Here is a 21,220-nt window from a genome sequence, read left to right as displayed (position 1 = left end):
AAGTGGAGCAGAGATGAGCAAATCCCTGAAGCCTGCTGGCTTATCCAGTCCAGCCAAGTGATGAGCTTCAGGTTCCAGACCAGGCCCATCTCAAAAATAAGGTGCAGGATGATCGAGAGAAACAGTTGACATTGACCTGGCTGCCACATATACATACCCTAACATGTTTGGGTACACAGCCACATGAACCACAGTTATTACTTGTCTCCTGATACACACAAAGTAAAAGTTAATAGTTCTTCTGTGGCATGTGAGTTTGAATCTTTCAGCAGCTGCAATGCTGTTTTCAAGTTTCCTTCAGTGGTTGTTTTAGATAGATTAGGAAACTGAGACAGTAAAATTATTGTACTCTGTTGTTCCTTTTACATACATTGTCTTATTTACATACGTTGTTTGTTGTGGGGAAGAGTAAATGTGAATATATTACAGCACATGTGTGAAAGTTAGAGAACACCTTTGAGCAATTAGTGTTCTCTTTCCACCATATCAGATCCAGGGATCAAACTCAAGTCAGGCACGGCGTCAAATGCCTTTACCTGTTAAAGACCTCATTGGCTCTAATGAAATGGATGGATGGATGGATGGATGGATGGATGGATGGATGGATGGATGGATGTTTTAGGGGGGATTGTTTGTTTGTTTGATGAGACAGGGTCTCACTATATAACCCTGGCTGTCCTGGAATGTAGTTATATCCTGTTATGTAGTTCCAGGGTAACCTCAAACTTACAGGGATCTGCCTGCCTCTGCCTCCTAAATTAAGGGATTAAAGGTATGGACTACCACACACAGCTTCTAACTTCTCATTTAAAATAACAAAAAGCACAAACAAAAGACCTTAGAAGTAGAGTTAGAATAGGATGAAGGTCGGTCAGAGGCCGCTGCAAAGCAAGAGGACAGCTGGAAAGTAAGATGGGGCCTAAGCAGAGAGCCATAAAGAAAACTACTCTAGAGTCTGTCCTACCCCATGGGCATTTGGCTTTTGGAGGGTGTGTAAGATCATCTCTGGGGCTGGAGATGGCTCAGTGGTTAAGAGCACTGACTGCTCCTCCAGAGGTCCTGAGTTCAAATCCCAGCAACTACATGGTGGCTCATAACCATCTGGAATGAGATCTGATTCCCCCTTCTGGTGTGTCTGAAGACAGCTATGGTGTACTGATTTATAATAAATAAATAAATAGATCTTAAAAAAAAAAAAGAAAATCTTCTCTGTTTAGCACATAAACATAGATCCTGGCAGTGAATTAGATTTTATTTTGTTTCTTTTCTCCAGCAGTCCAACTAAAATCTAAAAATTATTTTAGAAATTTTATTAACAATCAAAATTGAATATTCAAAATAAATAGGTTTCTTATGTTCTGATGTAGAGTTTAACATTAGATTTCTTAAATAGTTAAATGAGATAGAAATAAAAATTTTGAACCAACAGAGCATTGACAAATTCCCTAGTTCACTGAGTTTCAGTAACTGGTTGTTTCCCTCTCCTCAGCTTGCTCTTGAGAAATATGAGGAGATGTTTCCAGCATTTACTGACTCCAGAGAATGTAAATTATTGAAAGTAAGTACTGAAACAACTTTGAAAGCAGGCGCCTTTACTTCTGGTTGATAGCAGATGAGCAGAGTTTTAGTCAGTCTTCTGAGGAGGTGTTGGTTACTGGATTCATTGTTGTAACAAAAGAATCCAATATTAAGCAACTTAAACTTTGGTGACAATTTTATTGGACAGTCCATTCTGGCACCAGGGGCATGAGGCATCTGGTCTCCGAGTCTACGGGGACTAAGTAGAAAGAAACGAATGCTGGTGCCCCACTTGTTCTTTCCTTTCATTCAATCCAGGACCCAAGAAATGGTGGCTCTTTCTTCTTTAGTTCTTTCTTCTTCTCTTAAACCTGTCTGGGAACATTTAGAGAAATGATCGAATGATGGTTCTAAACTGAGTCACGTTAACTGTGAAGACTAGCCATCACTTGGGTACCTTGGTCTTGGCTTTTTCATTATAGATATTTCTATGCCAGAGGACTTAGGATGTTTAACACTGATCTGAAGTATGAAGCCTTGAAATAGCAACACAAAGCTAGAGCCTTTTCCTGGGTAATTCTCATTGGATATGTCCCATTTTATGAGATACTAGGAATATCAGTTCATGAGATACTAAAATTATTTCTGTTTAAAGTATTCCTTCAGAAACAGGACTTTTAAGCCTAAAGTATTTTCTTGATTTTTTTTAATACCATCAGAAACTTCTAGAAGCTCATGAAGAACAGAACAGTGAAGCTTACACTGAAGCAGTAAGTTAAACCTTCAAGATATATTGCATTTTTAAAGGGTTATATATTAAAAATTTATTTTTCTTTGCACTGTATAAAATCTGAACATTTGAATGTCGTTCAACTTGCTTGTATTTTTCAAAGATCATGTCTTACATGTTCCACAAATTAGTTTCGTTAAACACTGGAGACATAGCACCGTAGTTCGGAACATTTGCTTCTTTTGAAGAAGACTAGAATTGGGTTCCCATACCCCACAGCTCACAACCATCTGTAACTCCAGTTCCAGAGAATCAGTGCCATCTTCTGATGTCTAAGAGCACCAAGCATACACACTCAGGACTACATATACATTCATACACATAAAATAAATCAGCCTAATTTTTTAATTCAGTTTCATTAACCAGCTACCATGCAGAAATTCTAGTTATATTGAGCCTTGATTCTTGATTTCCTCTCAGAAGCAACTTGGCTGTGATGCTTATTCAGAAGATGCTTATTCAGACAGTGTTAGAATATGCAGTTTTTATGTTTTGTAACAGGGTGATCCAAAAATGTAAAGGAGGGTTTATAGTCTAAATTAAAGTATCAAAACTGTATGATTGGTGTATTTGTGATATAAGTTAATTTCTTCATACTTAGTTCTTTTTTTTTTTCTTTCCTAATCCTGTGCTCAGAGTCAAGCAGACTTAGGAGTAGCCTTGAATGAATTCAACTGCAGTAGTTCTAAAGTGACAGTGAAAAGGACTCAGACAGACTTTTTATCCTCAAAACTGCTTCCACAAATGCCACTGTTTTCCTTTGCATGTGCTGAAACCTATAAAACCTATCAAGGGACTTCTCCTCATTCCCTATTTGCTTTTATTTTTTCTATGGGCAGTAAAAAATAGTTTGCTTATACCTTCCTAATTCTTTTGCCATGCCTACTTGTCCTCTGTCACATAGAATACACTTTTCCATTCATAATAACTTTTTGGAATTTCTACCACACATATGTTCACATGTAGAGAAAAGTTAAATGCACAGGCTTATGGGATAAAGGAAAAGAAAAACTTTTTAGTGACAGAACTTATAATTTAGAATGAGTAACTTCACTCAGAGTCAATGGGTTATTACAGTAACATCTTCAAACAGCTTAGGCCACTATGCCCTTTTTTTCAGTGGTTTTTGAGTATAATTCCTGTTCTTTGTTTCTTCAAACAGGTGAAGGAGTTTGACTCAATATCACGTTTGGATCAATGGCTGACCACTATGTTGCTTCGTATCAAGAAGTCCATCCAAGGGGATGGAGAAGGAGACGGAGACCTCAAGTGAAGCACTGACATCTTTGTGGCATGCAGCTCATTCCTTTTTATTTTGTCTTGGGGCAGAGTTGTCTTTCTGAGATGCTCATTTAATGAGCTCATTTAATTTTGTTGTAAATAAGCCAGCCACACAGTTGATGTATTGTTTTAGCTCACCCGACTGTGTAATTAATGTGAGAATCAGAGGCTTTTATTCAGTTTGTGATTATGACAACGAAAATATATCATGCTTATCTGAGTCCTCATAGTTTTCTGAGAAGTACTGCCAAATCTTTTTCCTCTTTTAATATTTTCAGGGCCCATGGTTAATGTTGCCACATTTTGTGTTTTCTTTTTTCGTGAACTCTGGTCCTCAACTCAGTTTTATAGATGCTTTGCAAAGACCCTGTGCATTGGTATCCAGATGCAACCTTTATACAAGTGGCTTAGTTTAGGGTTGTTATTAGAAATAAGTTTTCAATTTAATAGAACGGTTTGGCTTTCTTTTATAGCTATTTTGAAGGTGCTAGTGATGAAATCATTGGTTTTTTATTTTTGGCAAACACTGAGGACAGCTGGGATCTGTTGACATCACTTACATCAGTATGGGGATGGAACTTGCTGGCAGGTCTTAAGATCCTACTTATGGATGTCAAGGTAGATTTCATTGTTTTTGATTTTACTTACACACACACACACACACACACACACACACACATGTTCTCATGCACACAAAACCTATAAGATGGAATTTTCTCCTTCTCTAGAGACAGTTTCCCCTTTTAGCTGGAATGGAAATCCCTTCAGATTTGCCTTAAACTTGGCATCTCCTTTATTCACGAATTCATACATTGTCTTCTGAGCCAGTCATGCCAAGCTTGAGCAGACCTGGGCAGAAGATTCTAGCTGAATATGTGTGGTGAAGTGTCCATTTGTTCGATATAGAAGTTAAATGTTATCAGTGTGGCAAAAGATTTTGTTATACCTGGTTAGATAAGAATCTCATCTGTGTTTGAGGGTTCGTGGCTTATTTCTTAAAAAACTGAGGGATATCATTTGCGTGTATTAGTTCTGATATCCTACTTGGTTTACATAAGATGTATGCTTTGTTATTTCAGATTTTGACACTCCTTGCTACTTTATATGCTGATATAATTGTAGACATGGCCTTGCTTCCCGAGTCTCCTGTGCTGAGATATTTGTGCTAGGATGATTTGTGTTTGAAGAGCATGTGCTATTAGACATACCTCATTGTCCTAATGAGCTGCTATCATGTGACAATGAAACTCCTGGTTAACCAGGTAAAAATGGCACTGGAATGGTGTTTTCATCTTTGGATGGCCCTAGACTAGGGTTGGAGATCCTAACTGTGCAGTGGAGTAGGCTCTGCCCAGGCCCAGCGCTGAATGAGGAGAATTTGAAGACTGATGAGAAAATAAAGTAGCAAGAGGGGGCTTGAGAGATGGTTACTCACCCAGAGGACCCAAGTTTGATTTCCAGCACCCATGTTGGGTGGCTCAAACCTACCTGTAACTCCAGTTCTCCCAGGAGTTTCAGTGCCCTCTTTAACACCCCACAAGTATGTACATACAGATAAACATACAGGTAAATGAAATCTACACGCATATGCAAGCAAAACACTTATGTAAAATAATAAATCTTTTTTAAAATTTCTTTTAAAAAGAAGTAGGGAATGAAGCTAAAACTGGTCCCATAGAGACAGGTGGTAGGTGTCTGTCAGGCCCCTGTCATGGTGGTAACAGGGTGTAAATGCAGGAATCTTAGAGGCCTCTGCATGTCTGAAAAAGAGGGAATGTGCCCTAGAATCTGATGAGAATTCCATTTTGCTTCAGTGCCTTTAAGGGTTTCTGAATGATAGCTGGCTGTACCAAAGGTAAAATTTGCAATGGAGCCTAGTTGATACTTCTTGATACCATTAGATTCTCTAATGTAAAGACAAAGAATGAGTTACTGGAGCTGGCGAGATGCCACATTTGCTCTTCCAGAGGACCCAGGTTCAAAGTCCCAGCACTCACATGGGGACTCACAGATGTCTCTAACTCAGTCCTAAGGGATCCACCATCCTCCCTCCACAGGCACCAGGAATTCATGTGGTGCACACACATATATGCAGACAAAACATACATACACTTTAAAATATATAGAAAAGTGAGTTACTGCTTTATTCACAAATAGCCACAGGCAGCCTTGGAAATGAGGTGTGGAAACAGCAGAAGAGCATCTGAACACTGGCCAGCCTCTGTACTGCCTCCCTAGTTCAGTCTTCTGATGTGACCATTTAAAGTGAGACACACATTGTGTCTTACAGGACACTGTGGTTTACCTTTCATCAAGGTTTTCTAACACACCTCCATGAAGTGTTGGGTAGTTAAAGTAGTGTTTGTATTACTGTTTCTTTAAGTGACTTATTTGCTTTCACTGAAGTTAAATGCTGAGGCAGGCATTATGAATACTTGTAATTCTGTAGTATCTAAGAGGTTAAAGCAGGAGGATTGCTGTTTGAGGCCAGCCTGGGCTACCTAGTGAATTCCAGGCCAGCCTAGGTTACAACGTGAGACACCATCTCAAAAAACCAACCAACCATCCAAGAAAAAAAAAAAAAAAAAGAAAGGCTAACATCATGACATCAGTCCGTGCTTGGGTTTATTTTTTGTCCCAGAACTTGGGAGGCTGAGGCAGGATAAGCATAATTTCTAGAGTAGGCTAAGCTACATAGTAGCATAACCATCTTTAAAAAAATTCAGTCACAGTAATCAGCTGTTATAGGTCTCATACTTGGGTGCATCGGGAGATATAGTTCATAGTTATGGCAGTCAATATTTCTTAAAGAAAAGCTTTCCTTTTGTGGCAACATTTTTATAGCTTGTGTGAATTCCCTTTTTTTTTTAAATAACATAAAACAGTGTTTTTGCAGTTGTAATCATTTGTGATGGTGTCACTATAACCAAAGTACATGCACCAGCCCTTGTGCATTTATTGTTCCCTCTGGTATTGTGCACTTAAAATGTCCAAATACAAACCTTGTGACTGTGGAGAATCTGGCAGCACAGCATGCCCATGAACTGCCTGCTGCAGTGTAAGCTGTGACCAGTAAGCAGGCCCTGTTAAGTCCTAAGTTGCTCTCAGGCAAGGGAGTACATTATAAAAACAAATCGTGTAACAATAAATCTACCTAAGCTAAAAGGACATTTGTTTTATGTGAACTTGTACAGTAAATAAAATGGAAGTTATCAGTAACATTTTTGACTGGTTTTTGCTAGCAAAATTGACTCAGGTCAGAACTAGTTGTTCCCCTGAAGCTTACAAAACTACTATTGCTAGGGTCTTTGTGCCATACTCACATGATGGTTCTGCTGGCTGAGGTTTAGAAGTTAGTGGTGTAACATTTAACAAGTTAAAGGTTGTGACTGACGGCAAGGTTTGATGATCAAGAGGATGCTTCCTCTTCCAGAGGACCCTGGTTGAATTCCTAGCATTTACATGGTGGCTCACAAATGTAACTCCAGTTCCAAGGGATCTGATGTCTCCTTGGGCACCAAGCAGGCATGTCATATACAGACATAGAAACATGCAGTGAAAATTCCCATACACATAAAGTCTTTAGAAAGTGAAATTATAATCTACACTTCTGATTAGAAATCTAAAGGTTCTAATTCCTGGCCCACTTTTAAACTGCAACAGAAAACCTTGATAAGACTAAAGGCCATAGAGCCCTTCGGAGTCTGGACTATGTTGTGACATAAAATGGTTGGCATGGCACCAGGCTGCCTTTTCAGTAACCCTTATGGATGTTCTGAGAGTACTATGCTGTCAAAACACATTTGGGACAAACTCTCTAACGACAGTCTTGCTTTCTCACAGCATAAAACTGTTTGGATTAGAAATATGGGAGATACCAAAGTGCTATAAACTCTAGGGCTTATGTCCTTAAAGATCACCTTCCTCTACTGGGAAGAAACAAAAACATATACCGCAAAGTGTTCAGTGATGCCTGCTGTGACTGCATTGCAGAAGGGCGGAGAGCCCTTATGCCTTACACTCCAGGTCAACACTGACCACTGCTGAGGAGGCCATTCTCCTGTGTGCCACTGTGGATTTCAAGAATATAAATAAATCATCTGTGGTGACTGTATAACTAGAAGTTTATAGAGCCTGACTTGAAGTTTTAATGTTCATGCTATTAAACAAATTAGATTAAAAGAATCTATTTCTATAGATCCTACCCTAACTCATAATGTAAATAAATTTAGGACTTTTACAAAACAAACATTTATTAACACATTAAACAATTTTATTTAGAACTTCTAAAGAAACAAATTCAAGACAATTCTTCCAGTAGGTAACAAAATAATCTATTGTTTAAATTCCTTCTGACCAAGATGACTTTCTTCCATAGCACAGTATATCAACTGGGCAGGCTTGCTCTAATCAGATAAAATGGTCATGTGCCAGTCACTAGTCTTCTGTTTTTGTCTGAAAACACAACTAAATTGCCAGGTCACAACCAAATATGAAATAATTCAGCCCTAACTTTCAAGAGCAAGTGGAAAATATTACCAGCACCTGGAACACCTTTGGATGGTCTCACCAACTACTTAGGGTATTGCCACAAAGTGAACACTGGGTAACAACTCTCAGTTTCTATCATAGTTCCATTTGTCTTCACCGTGAACATTAATTGTCTTTCCCTTAGAGTGTTCTCACAGCAAGTTTAGTAAGTTAAAAACAGAGAGGAAATGCAACCAAAAAGCATAAGAATTCCCCCTTTAAGGCGCTCTTAAAATTAATGCTTAAGGGTCACAGGTGGCACAGGGTCCACATACCCTAGGCCATGCAACCATACATCAGGAATAACAAGTACCATAAAATGCATTTTTCATATGAAATTTGTTGAACAATTATTAAAATTCAGCATGAGAAAGCCAAAGAAACATTTGAAACAGCATTCCTGGTTCTTTATGATCCACTTATTAAGGCAAAAAAGTATGAACATGCCAGGGCTTCTGGACCCTCTAGATTGTGGGTTCTCAACTCTGCTAATGCTGCAACCCTTTAATACAGTTCACGTTGTGATGACTCCCAACCATACAGTTATTTCCATTGCTACTTCATAACTAATTTTGCTACTGTTATGAATAATAACTAAATATCTTGGGTTGTCTGATGGTTTATGGCAACTTCTGACACTGTCATTGAGAACCACTGCTCTGGATTCTAGCTCCTAGAGAACTGGATTTGTAGCAGTGATTAGTCTGTCATCTCCCACTGTGGAAATGGGTGTTTGGGAGGCTCTGGACTTTATTTAGAAAGCCTGGGAAAAGTACTCAAGATTTGCCAGGCTCACTCACTTGCTATTTGTAAAAATGTGCCTAGCTAAATGCTCTGACACCTAGGCTTCATTTCCCACACTTCTAAAGAGAGACAACTGTCTGCTAGATTCTTTGGTAGGACAGCTTTGACATAATACAATTTAGGGAATGAAACTGAACAGCTCATCCAAGGTTGAATGTTATGACAGACTTTCCTGCACACATGCTGAGGTACTACACTGATCATGTTCCACCTGCCATTCATCCTTTTGTGCCTGCAAAAAGGGGGTTGGATAGAAACAAATGGAATCATCCACTTCTCCCATCCCATCTAGGCTTTCCAGAATCAATCTTATTTGCTTTTATCTCAGGAAGAAACAGCTGAAAATAAGTGGTCCCAGTTCTACTTTGTAGAAAAACACCCTAAAGGGACCAGAGTGAAGTAAACACACATGGAAGTATAAGGCATGGCGAGACCAGGAGACCACAAACAGCACTTTCTCGAGTTGGGGCAATGCTGTGTACTCTGTGATTAAGACAAGCAGTGGTTTAGACATCAAGGGAATCAAGCATAAGTGTGATTGACATGTATGGCTACACCAGGGTTAAATGAGCTATGCTAACTGCCATGTTTCCTGATGAAATGAAACTGAGATCATGCAGATCAGAATGTTAATGGGAAAGCTTCAAGTGTGATACAGACGTGCAATGTCATGGAAGTTTGGGGAAATCTGCAAGGCCAGTCTTGCCTATATCTTTGCACAGACTTTCCTCATCCCCTGGCATCACCTGGAATACAGCAATTACAGACTGCTTGGTACACAACTTCAAGTTCTCACTCCATGTTGGTCAGTGAGGGAAGGTGTGCAGGCATGGAGACTGTCTGTGGAGTCAGCTCACCAAGTGCACTGATGGATGTGGTAAGCAGAGTCTCCTGAGACACTACTGCTTTGCAAGAAGTGTCTGTAGAACTGTTCTCCTGCACAGCAGGCACGTTGCCTTGGACTTCCAATAAGTTGTTAAAATGGCTATTTTCACCAAAAGATAGTAATCTGTCTGAAAGTTTGGAGGATGCATATGCATCATCAGGTTGTTCTGTCTTATGCGCTTCATCATTCTTGGGTGAGCCATCTACAATGACAAGGAAAGACTTCCATGGTGTATTCTTATCATGTATCTACAAAAAAACAAAACAAGAGTCATTGCATGTGTCTCTACATTTCCCAGTTCACAGATACTTATTAATAACACACGAATCTTTTAAAACAACAGGCTCTCTTTAGGGCCAGGCATTGTGGCACACAACCATTAAAAAAAAAGACAAAACAAAACAATCCTAGCACATAGGAGGCGGAGATGGAAAATCATAAATCCATTGTCAGCCTCAAAAACAGATGAACTGTTTATCAATCAAAAAGAAAATATTAAAAATGAAACAAAAGATCTTCCTGACTTTTAAATCTGTGTACTAATTACCAAATTTCTGCCTTGATTGGCAGCCACTGCTTGGAAGTGTTTAGCATAGGTTTGGCCATAGGGGTCCTTCACCTTACTGGCTAGGTGTCACTGCAGGACACCCAAGGAGAGAACCTGCTACCACCTCTGACCCTGTGGACTGAAATAATTTAATGACAAAGATTTGGGGTCAGCAACCTACAGACCAGAAGGGCTTTGTTTTCAAACAGGCTACCCATCACTTACTGAGGTGTGCCTCCGGAGAGTAGATTTGTCAGTAAAAGTTCGTCCACACGCATTGCACATGTATGGCTTCTCTCCTGTGTGGATTCGATGGTGGCGCTGGAGGGCATTCACCTGGGTGAACTGCTTCCCACACTGGTCACAACAATAAGGCCGCTCTCCTGAACAAAGAGAAGGAAACTACTCAATGGCATCTCCAGTCCACTTTTAACTCTGGATACACATCTGCACACCTGGGTAGTTGGAGCACTCCCACATAGGAAAGTTCCATCACAATGACTCAAGGACTACCTGGCAGAGGCACCAGTTTACTACACTATAATCCCAAGAGCTTACAACTGTACCAACAGTAGGTCAGTTCTGTGTGTGCAGCTGACACTGTGTCAGTGAAATACAAACTTACTATCCATTGTGATGAACTGTCCTAATAACAAATAGCATGCTTGTGTGCACATGTGTACACTAACATTCTTTAGCCCCGTGTAGTATCTGAAAGATGTGGATCATACAAGCATGCATACTCGAGCTGTCAGACACAGGAAGCCATGTGCCCTTTCAATAAACCCCAATCTTGCTGTACAAGAACTACTAGAACTAAAGGCTTACACCACTACTTCCAGGCTAATTACATATATTTTAATTAACTTTACTTTGTGTGTATATGTGTATGGTTGACTTAAGTGCCCTGATGTGTGGAGGTCAGAGGACAACTTGTGGGAGTTGCTTCTTTCCTTTCCCCATGTTGGTCCTGGAGATTAAATTTAGATCCTCACTTAGGCTTGATAGCAGGTGCCTTTACTTACTGAGCTGCTTTATAGGCTGTTTCTGGTTCTGATAAAGTGAAAGTGAGAACATTTTAGTATTCAAATGGGGAACAGTGTTTGTAGCCTTCACTAGTTTGAAGGCTGTGGGATCTTTATGGAACTGGCTACTTCCTGATGGCCTGGAAGTAGGTTAAGATCATACCTGGACTGATTCCTGCTAGCCTTCTCTGGTTTAACATAATGTGAGGAACCTTCCTAAGTTCCTGCTGCCATAAACCTGGCCATGCTTTCTCTACTCTGAGGAAATGAACCCTGGAAAACTCTGAGCCACTATCAACCCTCCCTGTGAAGTTATTATGGCCACAGTAACACCAAAGCAACATTCTCCAAGTGCCTTTCTAATAAAACTATCACTTGTGAACTATTTTCCCTGCCAGACTGAATTCTCCTCTGGTACTACGCCACCATACCTGTGTGGACTTTAATATGCTGGTAAAGAGAATTCCGCTGGGCAAAGGTCCGCAAACACACTTCACATTTAAAGGGTTTAGATCCAGTGTGGATTCTATTATGATGTTTTAAGTACTCCTTAGAAGCAAAACTCTTGCCACATGTCTCACACATAAAAGGCCTTTCACCTACAGAAAAAGATGAGAGAAAAATACCAACAACAGAAGCATTAAAAACAACCAGAGGAGAATGAGCTAGTCTTCTCTTTATACTCTGGCAAGAAGCAGCTAACACTTCCTAATGAAATATAAAACATACTTTTCTCTTGCTACTTGCTTAAAGTGTGAATATCCTGGGAAATTCAAATAGCATTCCCTTGGACAAGAATCAATGATTACTGTTCAGCCAGCTAAAATTAAGAAATTTAGTTACTGCAAATAGGAAAATTTTACAACTGCGGGATTCTGTTGAATTATTTTCAAACAAGTGTTTCTGTTGCTCTTTATGAGACTAAAAGTCCCCCTGTTAAAATGAGAGGAAGATCACAGTAGCTTCTAGGCTAGCAATATCAGTCGACTTCACTGGACTGCAAGGCAATTTCAACGCCTCGCTTCTTGTTAAGTTCTTACACCATCAACTGCTGTGTCCCGGATTTTACTAACATTAAAACATTGGCTTTCATAAAGCTTTAATACATTAATAGTCATATACCAACTCTAAATCTATGTTGTGTGACACTACCTCCCCCACAGCTTCCAATGGAGTTCTGTATTCCAGAACAAATGGTCCACACCTCCTTTGTCTGGACTGTGCTTAAATCTGAGGCCTGTGTTGAATGCTTAGAGGTAAAAATGTAAGCAAAGGAAGACCTGGGAGAAGAAATATAGTACAAAATGGTAGAGTAGGCTCTTTGTCCTGCATAGTTTACATCAAAATTTTCAACCATAGGACTGCAATGCTGAACCAGAATAAAAAACTTAAACTTTCCTCCATAGTAAACGATCACAAAGACTTTTAGAAATAGAGATAATGTCATATCTAATATGATTATCAGGTAAGTATTTGCTCCTGGTTTCTGTCTACGTTTTCAACAGTTGGCACTGTGACCATTCATAATTGTTCATGAAAGCACAGATGTGCCCATGCAATTCAAGAGTCCTTCCTCTGAGAGCCATATCTTGAGCTGGGGCATGAATTTCCAGCCTATGGAAACACTTTCTTGTGGTTGACCCATTATGTTGCTCCTGATTCTGTTATTAAACATAGCAAGCTTTCCTCATATGTCAGATAATTGTTTAGCATAGACTCCTGAAAATGGACTTAGGGTTACAACTGTTAAATGCTTGTCAGACATCTGAGACTTGTGTGCTCCATTTTAGTGCCTAGTGGCACAGACCATGACCACATGTACAGTAGCAACACTACAAGAAGCAGATGCATTTGTAATCCTTTCTTACTATATAGAAAAGCTGAAGCCTAGCTGTAACCTGTACTGCTGTGGTGGATGCCAACTTCTAATTAAGCAACTGTAGTTTTCTTCTATAGCTAGAAAAGACAGTCAATCACAAGAGTGTGGGTATTTACCTGTGTGGCACCTTTTATGATAAATCAGCATGTGGTTCTGAGTGAATCTTGCACCACATTCATCACAGACAAAAGGTCTTTCCCCTGTATGAACTCTGAAAGTACAACATTCAGATGATAACTCAGGGTATATTTCAAAGGTCACTTTGCAATACAATTTCCATATTCTTCTGTACTATACAAAAACCATTTCCTCCAAGAGTGCTGGGGAAAAAAAAGACTAATGGAACAGATCGGGAATTCACCATACACCAAGCAATGGTGGCACACACACCTTTAATCCCAGGACTTGGGAGGCAGAGGCAGATATGAAATCCCTAATTTAGAGGCCAGCCTGGTCTACAGAGCAAGTTCCAAAATGGCCAAGGCTATTAAAAAAAAAAAAAAAAAAAAAAGACAAACCCTCAAACCCTAGCTCAGGAGAGGGGTTTACCCTACATCCCAACACAACTGAGGTTTCTAAGCAAGACCCAAAGATCTCCACTTAATTCCATATACCAGAGTGGAACTTCCCACTGAGAGCTCCTACATCTCTCCAAGGTCTTATTTATGCTGTGAGGCTCTAGTAGGCAGAGACTGTGCCCTTATATATTTTAATAAAAAAGAGTATCACTTTATATTTGAAAAGCTTCCTCATTTGAAATAACCTTAGGAATTACTGTTGACCAAGAACCACGTGGTTAAATATTTTACTGTCATTTCCTAACATAACCAGTCAGTCTAAACAGAAAAATCTGCTCTTAAATAGCTGAGAACCACACAGAAGTATTTCAGTTTCACAACCAGCATGATGTAAAAATCAGCCATTTGTGCTTCCTACACAAGTACTTTGAACTCAGGCAAACTAAAAGATGACAACCACCATGCTTTCACCCCCATAGTCTTGGAGGGCAAAGGTAGAATACAATAGAAAATTCAACTGCTTGTCTGGAATGAGAACATATATACTAAGAACTATAATGTGACACATGCCTTTGATACCAGCACTTGGGAGGCAGAAGCAGGCTCATGTCTGAAAATTCAAAGCAAGCACAAACTTACACTGCCAAGTTCCAGACCAACAAAGGACTACAAAGTGCGATACTGTTTAAAACAGTATTCTCAACCTTTCTAAATGCTGAAACCCTTTAAAACATTTCCTCATGTTGTGGTGAACCCCCAACCACAATATCATTGCTGTTGCTACTTCATAATTTTACTTTTGCTACTGTTATGTGTTGTAATGCAAATATCTAATATATGACCCCTATAAAAGGGTCCTTCAACCTCAAAGGAGCTACAGCTTACAGGTTGAGAACCCCCTGGTTTAAAACAATGACAAAGAAAAAACTGTAAGGAAATTTAAATACAAGAGCTTAGAGGCAGGCAGATCTCTATGAGGTCAAAAACAGTCTGGTCTACAGAGTGAGTTCCAGGAAAGCCAAAGCTGCACAGAGAAACCCTGTCTCAAAAAAACAAAACTAAACTAAACAAAACTCATCATCCACCTACAATCTGCATACAATTACAAAGCATCATTCAGAGGCTAAAGAGATGGCTCAGTGGTTAAGAACATTTTCTGATTTTGCAGAGGACCAGCCTTTGGTTCCCAGCACCCACACATGGCTCACAACCATTGGTTACTTCAGTTCCTGGGTATTTGACATTTGCATCCTAACATCTTAGGGCACCAGGCACTTGCATGGTACACATAACATATATTCAGAAAAAACACCATATACATAAAATAAAAATAAATACATCTTTTTTAAAAAGTTAGAAAGTGTTGTTTGATTCTTAGATCCTAATTTTTAGACCAGCCATTGAATGGCAATTTCCAAGCCCTGAAAACTGAAAGACCACTAGGGAAGTATCCTACAGCACTACATATGATTTCACAGAACTTCAATAGAACTGAGTCAAGAAAAGCTCGAGTACAGAGTGCCTTACTTAAGACCTCAGGCCACTATGGATGAGGCCAGGCACACAGCACTCATAATTCTGGAGGGCTCTGATGTGCCCTGGCCTCTATACATGGGAGGAGAGGCCAAAGATTCTCTGAGTTGAAGAGCCATTTCCCTTACTTCTACCTCCAAAGAGGATTAAGAGTTGCCTCAATTTCCCAAGTCCTAGATGGCACCAGTGGGGAAATGAAGATCTACAAAGATAGATCTTGTTGTTTTAAGTTAGATGTTGGTTTAAGTCCTAAAGCTATCTCCAACTGCCCAGTGCAGGTTAGCACTTAGGAACCCACATCCCCACATGCAGGTCAGCCCTGTTCCACATAGCAACATTCCCAGGTAGCCGCACCTCAGGTGGGTCTTCAGCGCTGAGGGCTGTGAGAACTTGGCATCACACTTGGTACAGCCGTAGGGCTTGTCGCCCGTGTGTGTGCGCTCATGCAGCCGCAGAGCAGTCTTGGAGCTCAGGCCTTTGCCACACTGGCCACAGCGGTGCCGTTCGCCACCACCCTCATGCACCTGCAGCACATGCCGTTTCACATCTTTCTTGCGCTTGAACTTCTTTGCACACATTTCGCAGGGGAAGTGGCGCTCGCTGCTGTGCACGTGGCGCTGGTGGCTCTTCAGGTTGCAGCGGTTGGCAAAGGTCTGGCCACAGGTGTCACATCGGTATACCACTTCGGTGGCCACACCATGGTGGTACCTGATATGTTTCAGGAAACTCTTCTCATACAGGAAAGCCTTGTCACAAACTGTGCACTGGAAGTTACTCTTCTTCTTCTCCTCCTTGTTCTTCCCTTCCTCCTCTTCCTTCTCCCCCTCCACTTTCTGCATGCTTTCCTCCAGTTCCACACTAGCCAGGCAAGCCTCACTTTTGGAAGCCGATTCGGCCTCCATCCTCTCATTGTCTGGGCTTTGGTCCTGAGGGCACTTGTCATTCTCTGCAGCTTCCTCAGCACTTTTCTGCTGTTCTCGGAGCCTTCTTGTATATTTCTTTTTAGGGATTTCCACAAACACCTTTTTTCCAGCCAGCCTCCCACTTGCTCTTCTGATTTTAGGGAAGGGAGGCTTAGCTACATCTTTCTTCTTGTCTAGTTTCTCCTTGCACTTCTTGGATGGCGTTTCTGGTGAGAGGCCATTGCCCATTCTCTCTATTGGATAGTCAGAGGAATCTACAAGGCCATTGGAGTGAGCATCTTCCCCTGGTACACTTGCTTTGGAGCTCAGAGTCACACTCACCTGGGGGCCACCACTGGCCTCAACCTCCTGAGACTCAGAGAAATTCTGCAATTCCAAAAGGACAGACTCCAGCATCTGCTTCTTTAGCTGCAAGCATGTTTCAGACAGGTCCAAACACTTTAGCTTTTCAGCCACTTCTAGCATCTGCTGCACACGGTCTTCTTCTACCCGCACTTTGGCAGTATAGACAAATTCCAGAAATGAAGCAAAGTCAACAACCTGAACTTCATTCAAATAAACATTAGTCCTGCTGCCGTCTGTACTCTTCTCGTTCAGAAACACCTCCTTAAAAAACTTGCTGGTGGCTGCAAGCACTGCTTTATGGGCCATGAAGTCTTCACGGACACCCTGATACTCTACACTAACAGTGACATCACACAGGTGGCCCAGGAGGCGGAGCTCATGCATCTCATGCAGAAGGTTCAGTGGTGAAGATTTGGATTCCAGCAAAACGGTGCCACTTTCCATCTTTCTTCTAAAAACAGCTTTAAAAACAAAAACAAAATCAATTAGCTCACACATGAAGAATCCTTAAAGAAAAGGGCTTGATATTATGAGTTACATTAGTTCTTGAGACTATAAATAGTAACAAACTCAATCAACTTTTCTCATTGAAAGATTCAAATCACAGCTGAAAGTGGTAGCATGCATCTATAACCAACATTGCCAGATACAATCCCAGTACTTAGAAGGTAGAGACAAGAAGACAAGTTCAAATCCAATCTCAGCAACTTTGAGGGAAGTCTGAACTATATGAGACCCTATCTCAAAACAACAACAATCAAAACACAAAGACAGGGTCGGAGAGATGTCTCAGCAGTTAAGAAGAGCATGTACTGTTTTTGCAGAAAACCCACGTTTTGGAGAATTCCTAGCACCCACACTGGATGACTCACAACTGCCTCTAACCCTAGTTCTAGAGGATCTGACTTCTCAGACACCTGCACTCACTTGCACATACCCCAACAAAGACATACACATATTATTAAAAACAAAATGAAACTTTAAAAAACAAAACCCACATATAGAACAGAGTCCAATTACACTTCACTTCTTAGCAGTTTCTAAAGCTCCAGAAAGGCTTTCATGAGAAATATTCTCATAAAAACAATACTGGCAAGCCTTCCCCCAGTGATAAGCATAAATGGTTAGTTCACCTTTAGTGAAACTCATTAAGGCAGTAATTTGCTTATCAAGGTTATTTTCTAATCTACTCAAAGACATATTCCAAAGACATAGAAAAATTTACATCTGATTTTTTTGAGCAAGAAATAGTTATTTGATAATCCCTTTTAAGCACTGAAAACAGTGAGTACTTCCTAGAAAAATAGCTCAAAACTTATCCTCATTTGCAATGTCCTTAAACACCTGGTAAATTGAGTTGCTCTCCTGAAATAATTAAGTTCCAGAGCTTTTATAAATTGTGTTACCTTGAGCAGATTAGAAGCTTCTCTGAACATTCATTTCTTCCTCTTGGAAGACCCAGCTATCCTGAGGCTTTACGGAGCACAACATAGCAAACACTTCCAACTTGCCTGGCATTTGCTGGCTCACTGTGGGCTTCCTACACACCTGTAAAGGACATCTCATCTTACATCTTACAGTTGACAAGCCAGTAAGATAACTGGTTAACTAACTGACGGGTATCTTGAACCTGAGCCTCGTGACCCTGTCTTAGTTCAACTATAGTTTGTCAACACTCCCCTCAACCCCAGCTTCACCAAATGAAATATGTTTCCCCTGCAGTTGCCATATCCCCCAAGATTCCTGTCTGGAACTCCAGACTTCTGCTTTGTAGACCCTTCTCAGAGTTCTCTCTCTGTCCCTGAATCTAACTATCCTTTCCAGGCTCATGTGGGTTTCCAAGTCTCCATCCTCCAGAGCACTCCTGGGTCTCCTTCACCAGACTCTAGACACCACCTTGGATTCCAGGCGTCTACCAGGACCTGCAATTGTCTCTCCATTTCATTCAAGAGACCACTACCCACAATCTCCAGTCTTAAACGGGGTGGGGGAACCTAGGGAACACAATTGAAAATTCAGTACCTGTGGAATACCGTGTCGACTAAAGGGGGACTCAACAAGAAACTCTACCTACCGAGGAAGCTTAAAGGAAATACTGATATGACAGCGACAAAAGGCACTACTCTTCTGAGTCTCCGGTCCCTGATTTTCTACACCTCGCCCTGGCCCCTCAAGGGAACTCGAAGTCCTTCCAGGAGATATGGCAGCAACCTCACCATTAACCAAGAAGGCACTGAGCAGATTTCCCCGTTTACCTCCCATGGGGGCAGACACCGGTCGTAGCGAGCCGCTATTTGAGTTCTGGTGACACCAACTCAGTGGCATTCGGCCTTCTCTGGGTGGGCCTAGCCTCCTCACCAAGGTCGCCCAGTAGTCCCGAGGTCGGGACTCCCAAGCCAGGCCTCCAGGAGACGCTGCTCTCCGCAGTCTGCCCACTCTACAGGAATCCTGGCTCTCAGGCAGGGAATAAAGGCCGGTGTTTGTAGCCTCTCTGACTGCACCACCTCTGGCCCCACCTTGGCCACCCCGAGTGCCGGACCACTGAAGATCTTCCAAAGCCTCAAGGAGAATGAATTCTGGCGGCCAAGGTCCAGCCCTTCCTCCGGCCTTCAGAGACGAAAGGGTCCAGCCTGCCTGGACATTTCGACCTGTCTCGACGCCGTCCTCCGACCCCCCGCCCTGTGCCTACATCCCCAAAGCCCGCAGCTCCACGGGACAGAAGACAGACCATTCAGCAGCACGCTCACCTCTCAGCCAGTGCCTCCGCGGGACCCGTACTCTGGCCCAGGCCCGCAGAAACAGAGAACAGTAGGGTCCGCGGATTGGTCGCCACGAGCGCGCCCCGCCCCTTAATGGGCCCGCCCCCGCAGGCTAGGAAGGCGCTGCGCGCGCACCTCCAGCTGCAGAGGCGGTTCCGGCCGTTGAGTTACGTGATCTTACGTGAGCTTGGGCAGGGGAACGAACTAGCAGATCCCGGATTTACCACCAGCGGCTCTCGAAGGCCACGCCTGCGCAGAAGACACTAATGGATGGGGGCGGAGCTATTTGCCGAGGTGGGACTATCTCCTGCCGCGCAGCTGCTTCGTTTTGGCATTCTGGTTGCTGGAAGCTGAATTTTCAAGCCCTCCCGAGTGCTGCGGTGGACCAAGTCTTGGCGTAGGGCACGGTCTAGGTGGGATGGGAAGGCTGACGCAGCTTTGTATTCCTTGGATTCTTCCGCTCTAAATCCCACCCTTGATCTTAATTAAAATCTGGTCATTTGGAAGCCCAGCCTGACACGTGCTGTTCCTGGTAAATGTTGATCATGCTTCCACCTACTGCTAAAGCTTTACCAAGTTGCCTCCCTACTGCCACCAGCTAGCTAGACCTCTTCTTGCTGAAAATAGAAGGTTTCTGGTCACTTCTTTGAGCATTTAATTTAGCGAAATAGTGCTTTCTCCTCCCTTTGGTATGTACGTAATCTTCTAGAAAACTAACCGGCCTCTGTCTTTCTCTAGGCCGTGGCAGGCTATATCAACTAGAAATGCCCCCAAGATTGATAGCTCCTTCAACTTTGCTGTGAGGTTTGCTGTGCAGTGAACTGTTTAACACTTTCCCTAGAGCACAGAAGAGAACTGTTACACTCTTACTTTTGCCAGCAGAGCAGAGTTGTGACATTTCCATAGGGCAAGTGTTTAACTTCAGAGCTGCAACACTTACATATAAATCCACACACATCGGTGGGTAGCTACCTGAAATGCGTGTGCTCACACTCTCCTCTTAATGCCCGCTCCCGACCCCCTGCGTCATTTAACTTGAATCAGGGTGAGTCTTTTGGTACACAGGTGTATTGTTTCTGCAGGTAAAGCTGAAAAATCTGGAAGGAACTAAGCAATTTTTTGTGACTAGGGGCTATTACTCAGTATTGCCTGGCTCAGTTTCTCAGGATGTGAAGCTATTTCCCAATAGTATGTATGTAGCCCACAAGCTCTACTCTTCATATTCTTAATGGATTTGTATCATAAAGTACACTTGCTAGAAAACACTGAGTCCTTAGGCCCACAAAGGTATTATAGAGAAAAATCAGTTTGCACATTTAGAGATTAATGAAGGAAAAGCTCTTTACTAAAGTGCCTGGCCAACTAGGGCTAAGGCCCAAACCAAAGGAAGATTTTACTAGCTTACCTTAGGCATATGCATTTTACATACGCTTTCATCCTTAAGTTCCTTTTGGGTCCTGGCCCCAGGTTGCACTTTGAACATTTAAACAGAGAAAGGAGACTGAAAGTCTAAGCTGCTTAGGCAAATAGTAGATTTACACAGCAAAGAAATAACATTTTGTCAGAATTATTTTAAGCACACCAGTTTTGCTGTAGTAGGGCTTCTTTTTTGGTTTGTTTGTTTATTTGGGGGGTGGGAGGGGGTCAAATAGTTGTTACCCAGGGAACTTAACGGCAGACCTGGACTTAAAGATGGTTGTAACCTTGCACTGTCCCCTGCCCTGCTCCCGCCTTGAGCTGCCTGTTAGAGGAATGTCTTTGGCAATGGACCTAATGGGCTGGCCATTGTGGTGAATACACATTTGCATCCTAACATCCTAATTTTTTCTTCTAACAGGCCTGGTTAGTTAGTGTACTACTACTTTAGGGTGTTTTGGAGGTA

General features: G+C 41.8%; 2 protein-coding genes across 4 annotated transcripts in view; one reads left to right on the top strand and one right to left on the bottom strand.

The window, feature by feature from the left end:
- NAPB (NSF attachment protein beta) overlaps nucleotides 1-6,753 on the top strand; it is a 37,496-nt gene extending 30,743 nt beyond the window's left edge. For all 3 annotated transcript variants that reach the window (XM_080931587.1, XM_080931586.1, XM_080931585.1), the window contains 3 exons: nucleotides 1,490-1,558; nucleotides 2,238-2,288; nucleotides 3,471-6,753. In XM_080931587.1, the coding sequence (XP_080787713.1) occupies nucleotides 1,490-1,558; nucleotides 2,238-2,288; nucleotides 3,471-3,581 (231 nt within the window). In that variant the 3' untranslated portion in view covers nucleotides 3,582-6,753. The remainder of the gene's footprint in view (nucleotides 1-1,489; nucleotides 1,559-2,237; nucleotides 2,289-3,470) is intronic.
- A 1,156-nt stretch (nucleotides 6,754-7,909) lies between these two features.
- Nucleotides 7,910-19,358, bottom strand: GZF1 (GDNF inducible zinc finger protein 1). The gene is made up of 6 exons (XM_080931376.1): nucleotides 19,327-19,358; nucleotides 15,666-17,040; nucleotides 13,377-13,471; nucleotides 11,813-11,980; nucleotides 10,582-10,739; nucleotides 7,910-10,057 (listed from the first exon to the last, which is right to left on the bottom strand). The coding sequence occupies exons 2-6, from the start codon at nucleotides 17,021-17,023 to the stop codon at nucleotides 9,716-9,718; spliced, it is 2,121 nt and encodes a 706-aa protein (XP_080787502.1). The 5' UTR covers nucleotides 17,024-17,040; nucleotides 19,327-19,358; the 3' UTR covers nucleotides 7,910-9,715.
- Nucleotides 19,359-21,220: the final 1,862 nt, after the last annotated feature.

The sequence above is a fragment of the Micromys minutus genome (assembly GCF_963924665.1).
Source record: "Micromys minutus genome assembly, chromosome: 17".
Taxonomy (NCBI): Eukaryota; Metazoa; Chordata; class Mammalia; order Rodentia; family Muridae; genus Micromys; species Micromys minutus.
This window is presented reverse-complemented; position numbering and strand designations above follow the sequence as displayed.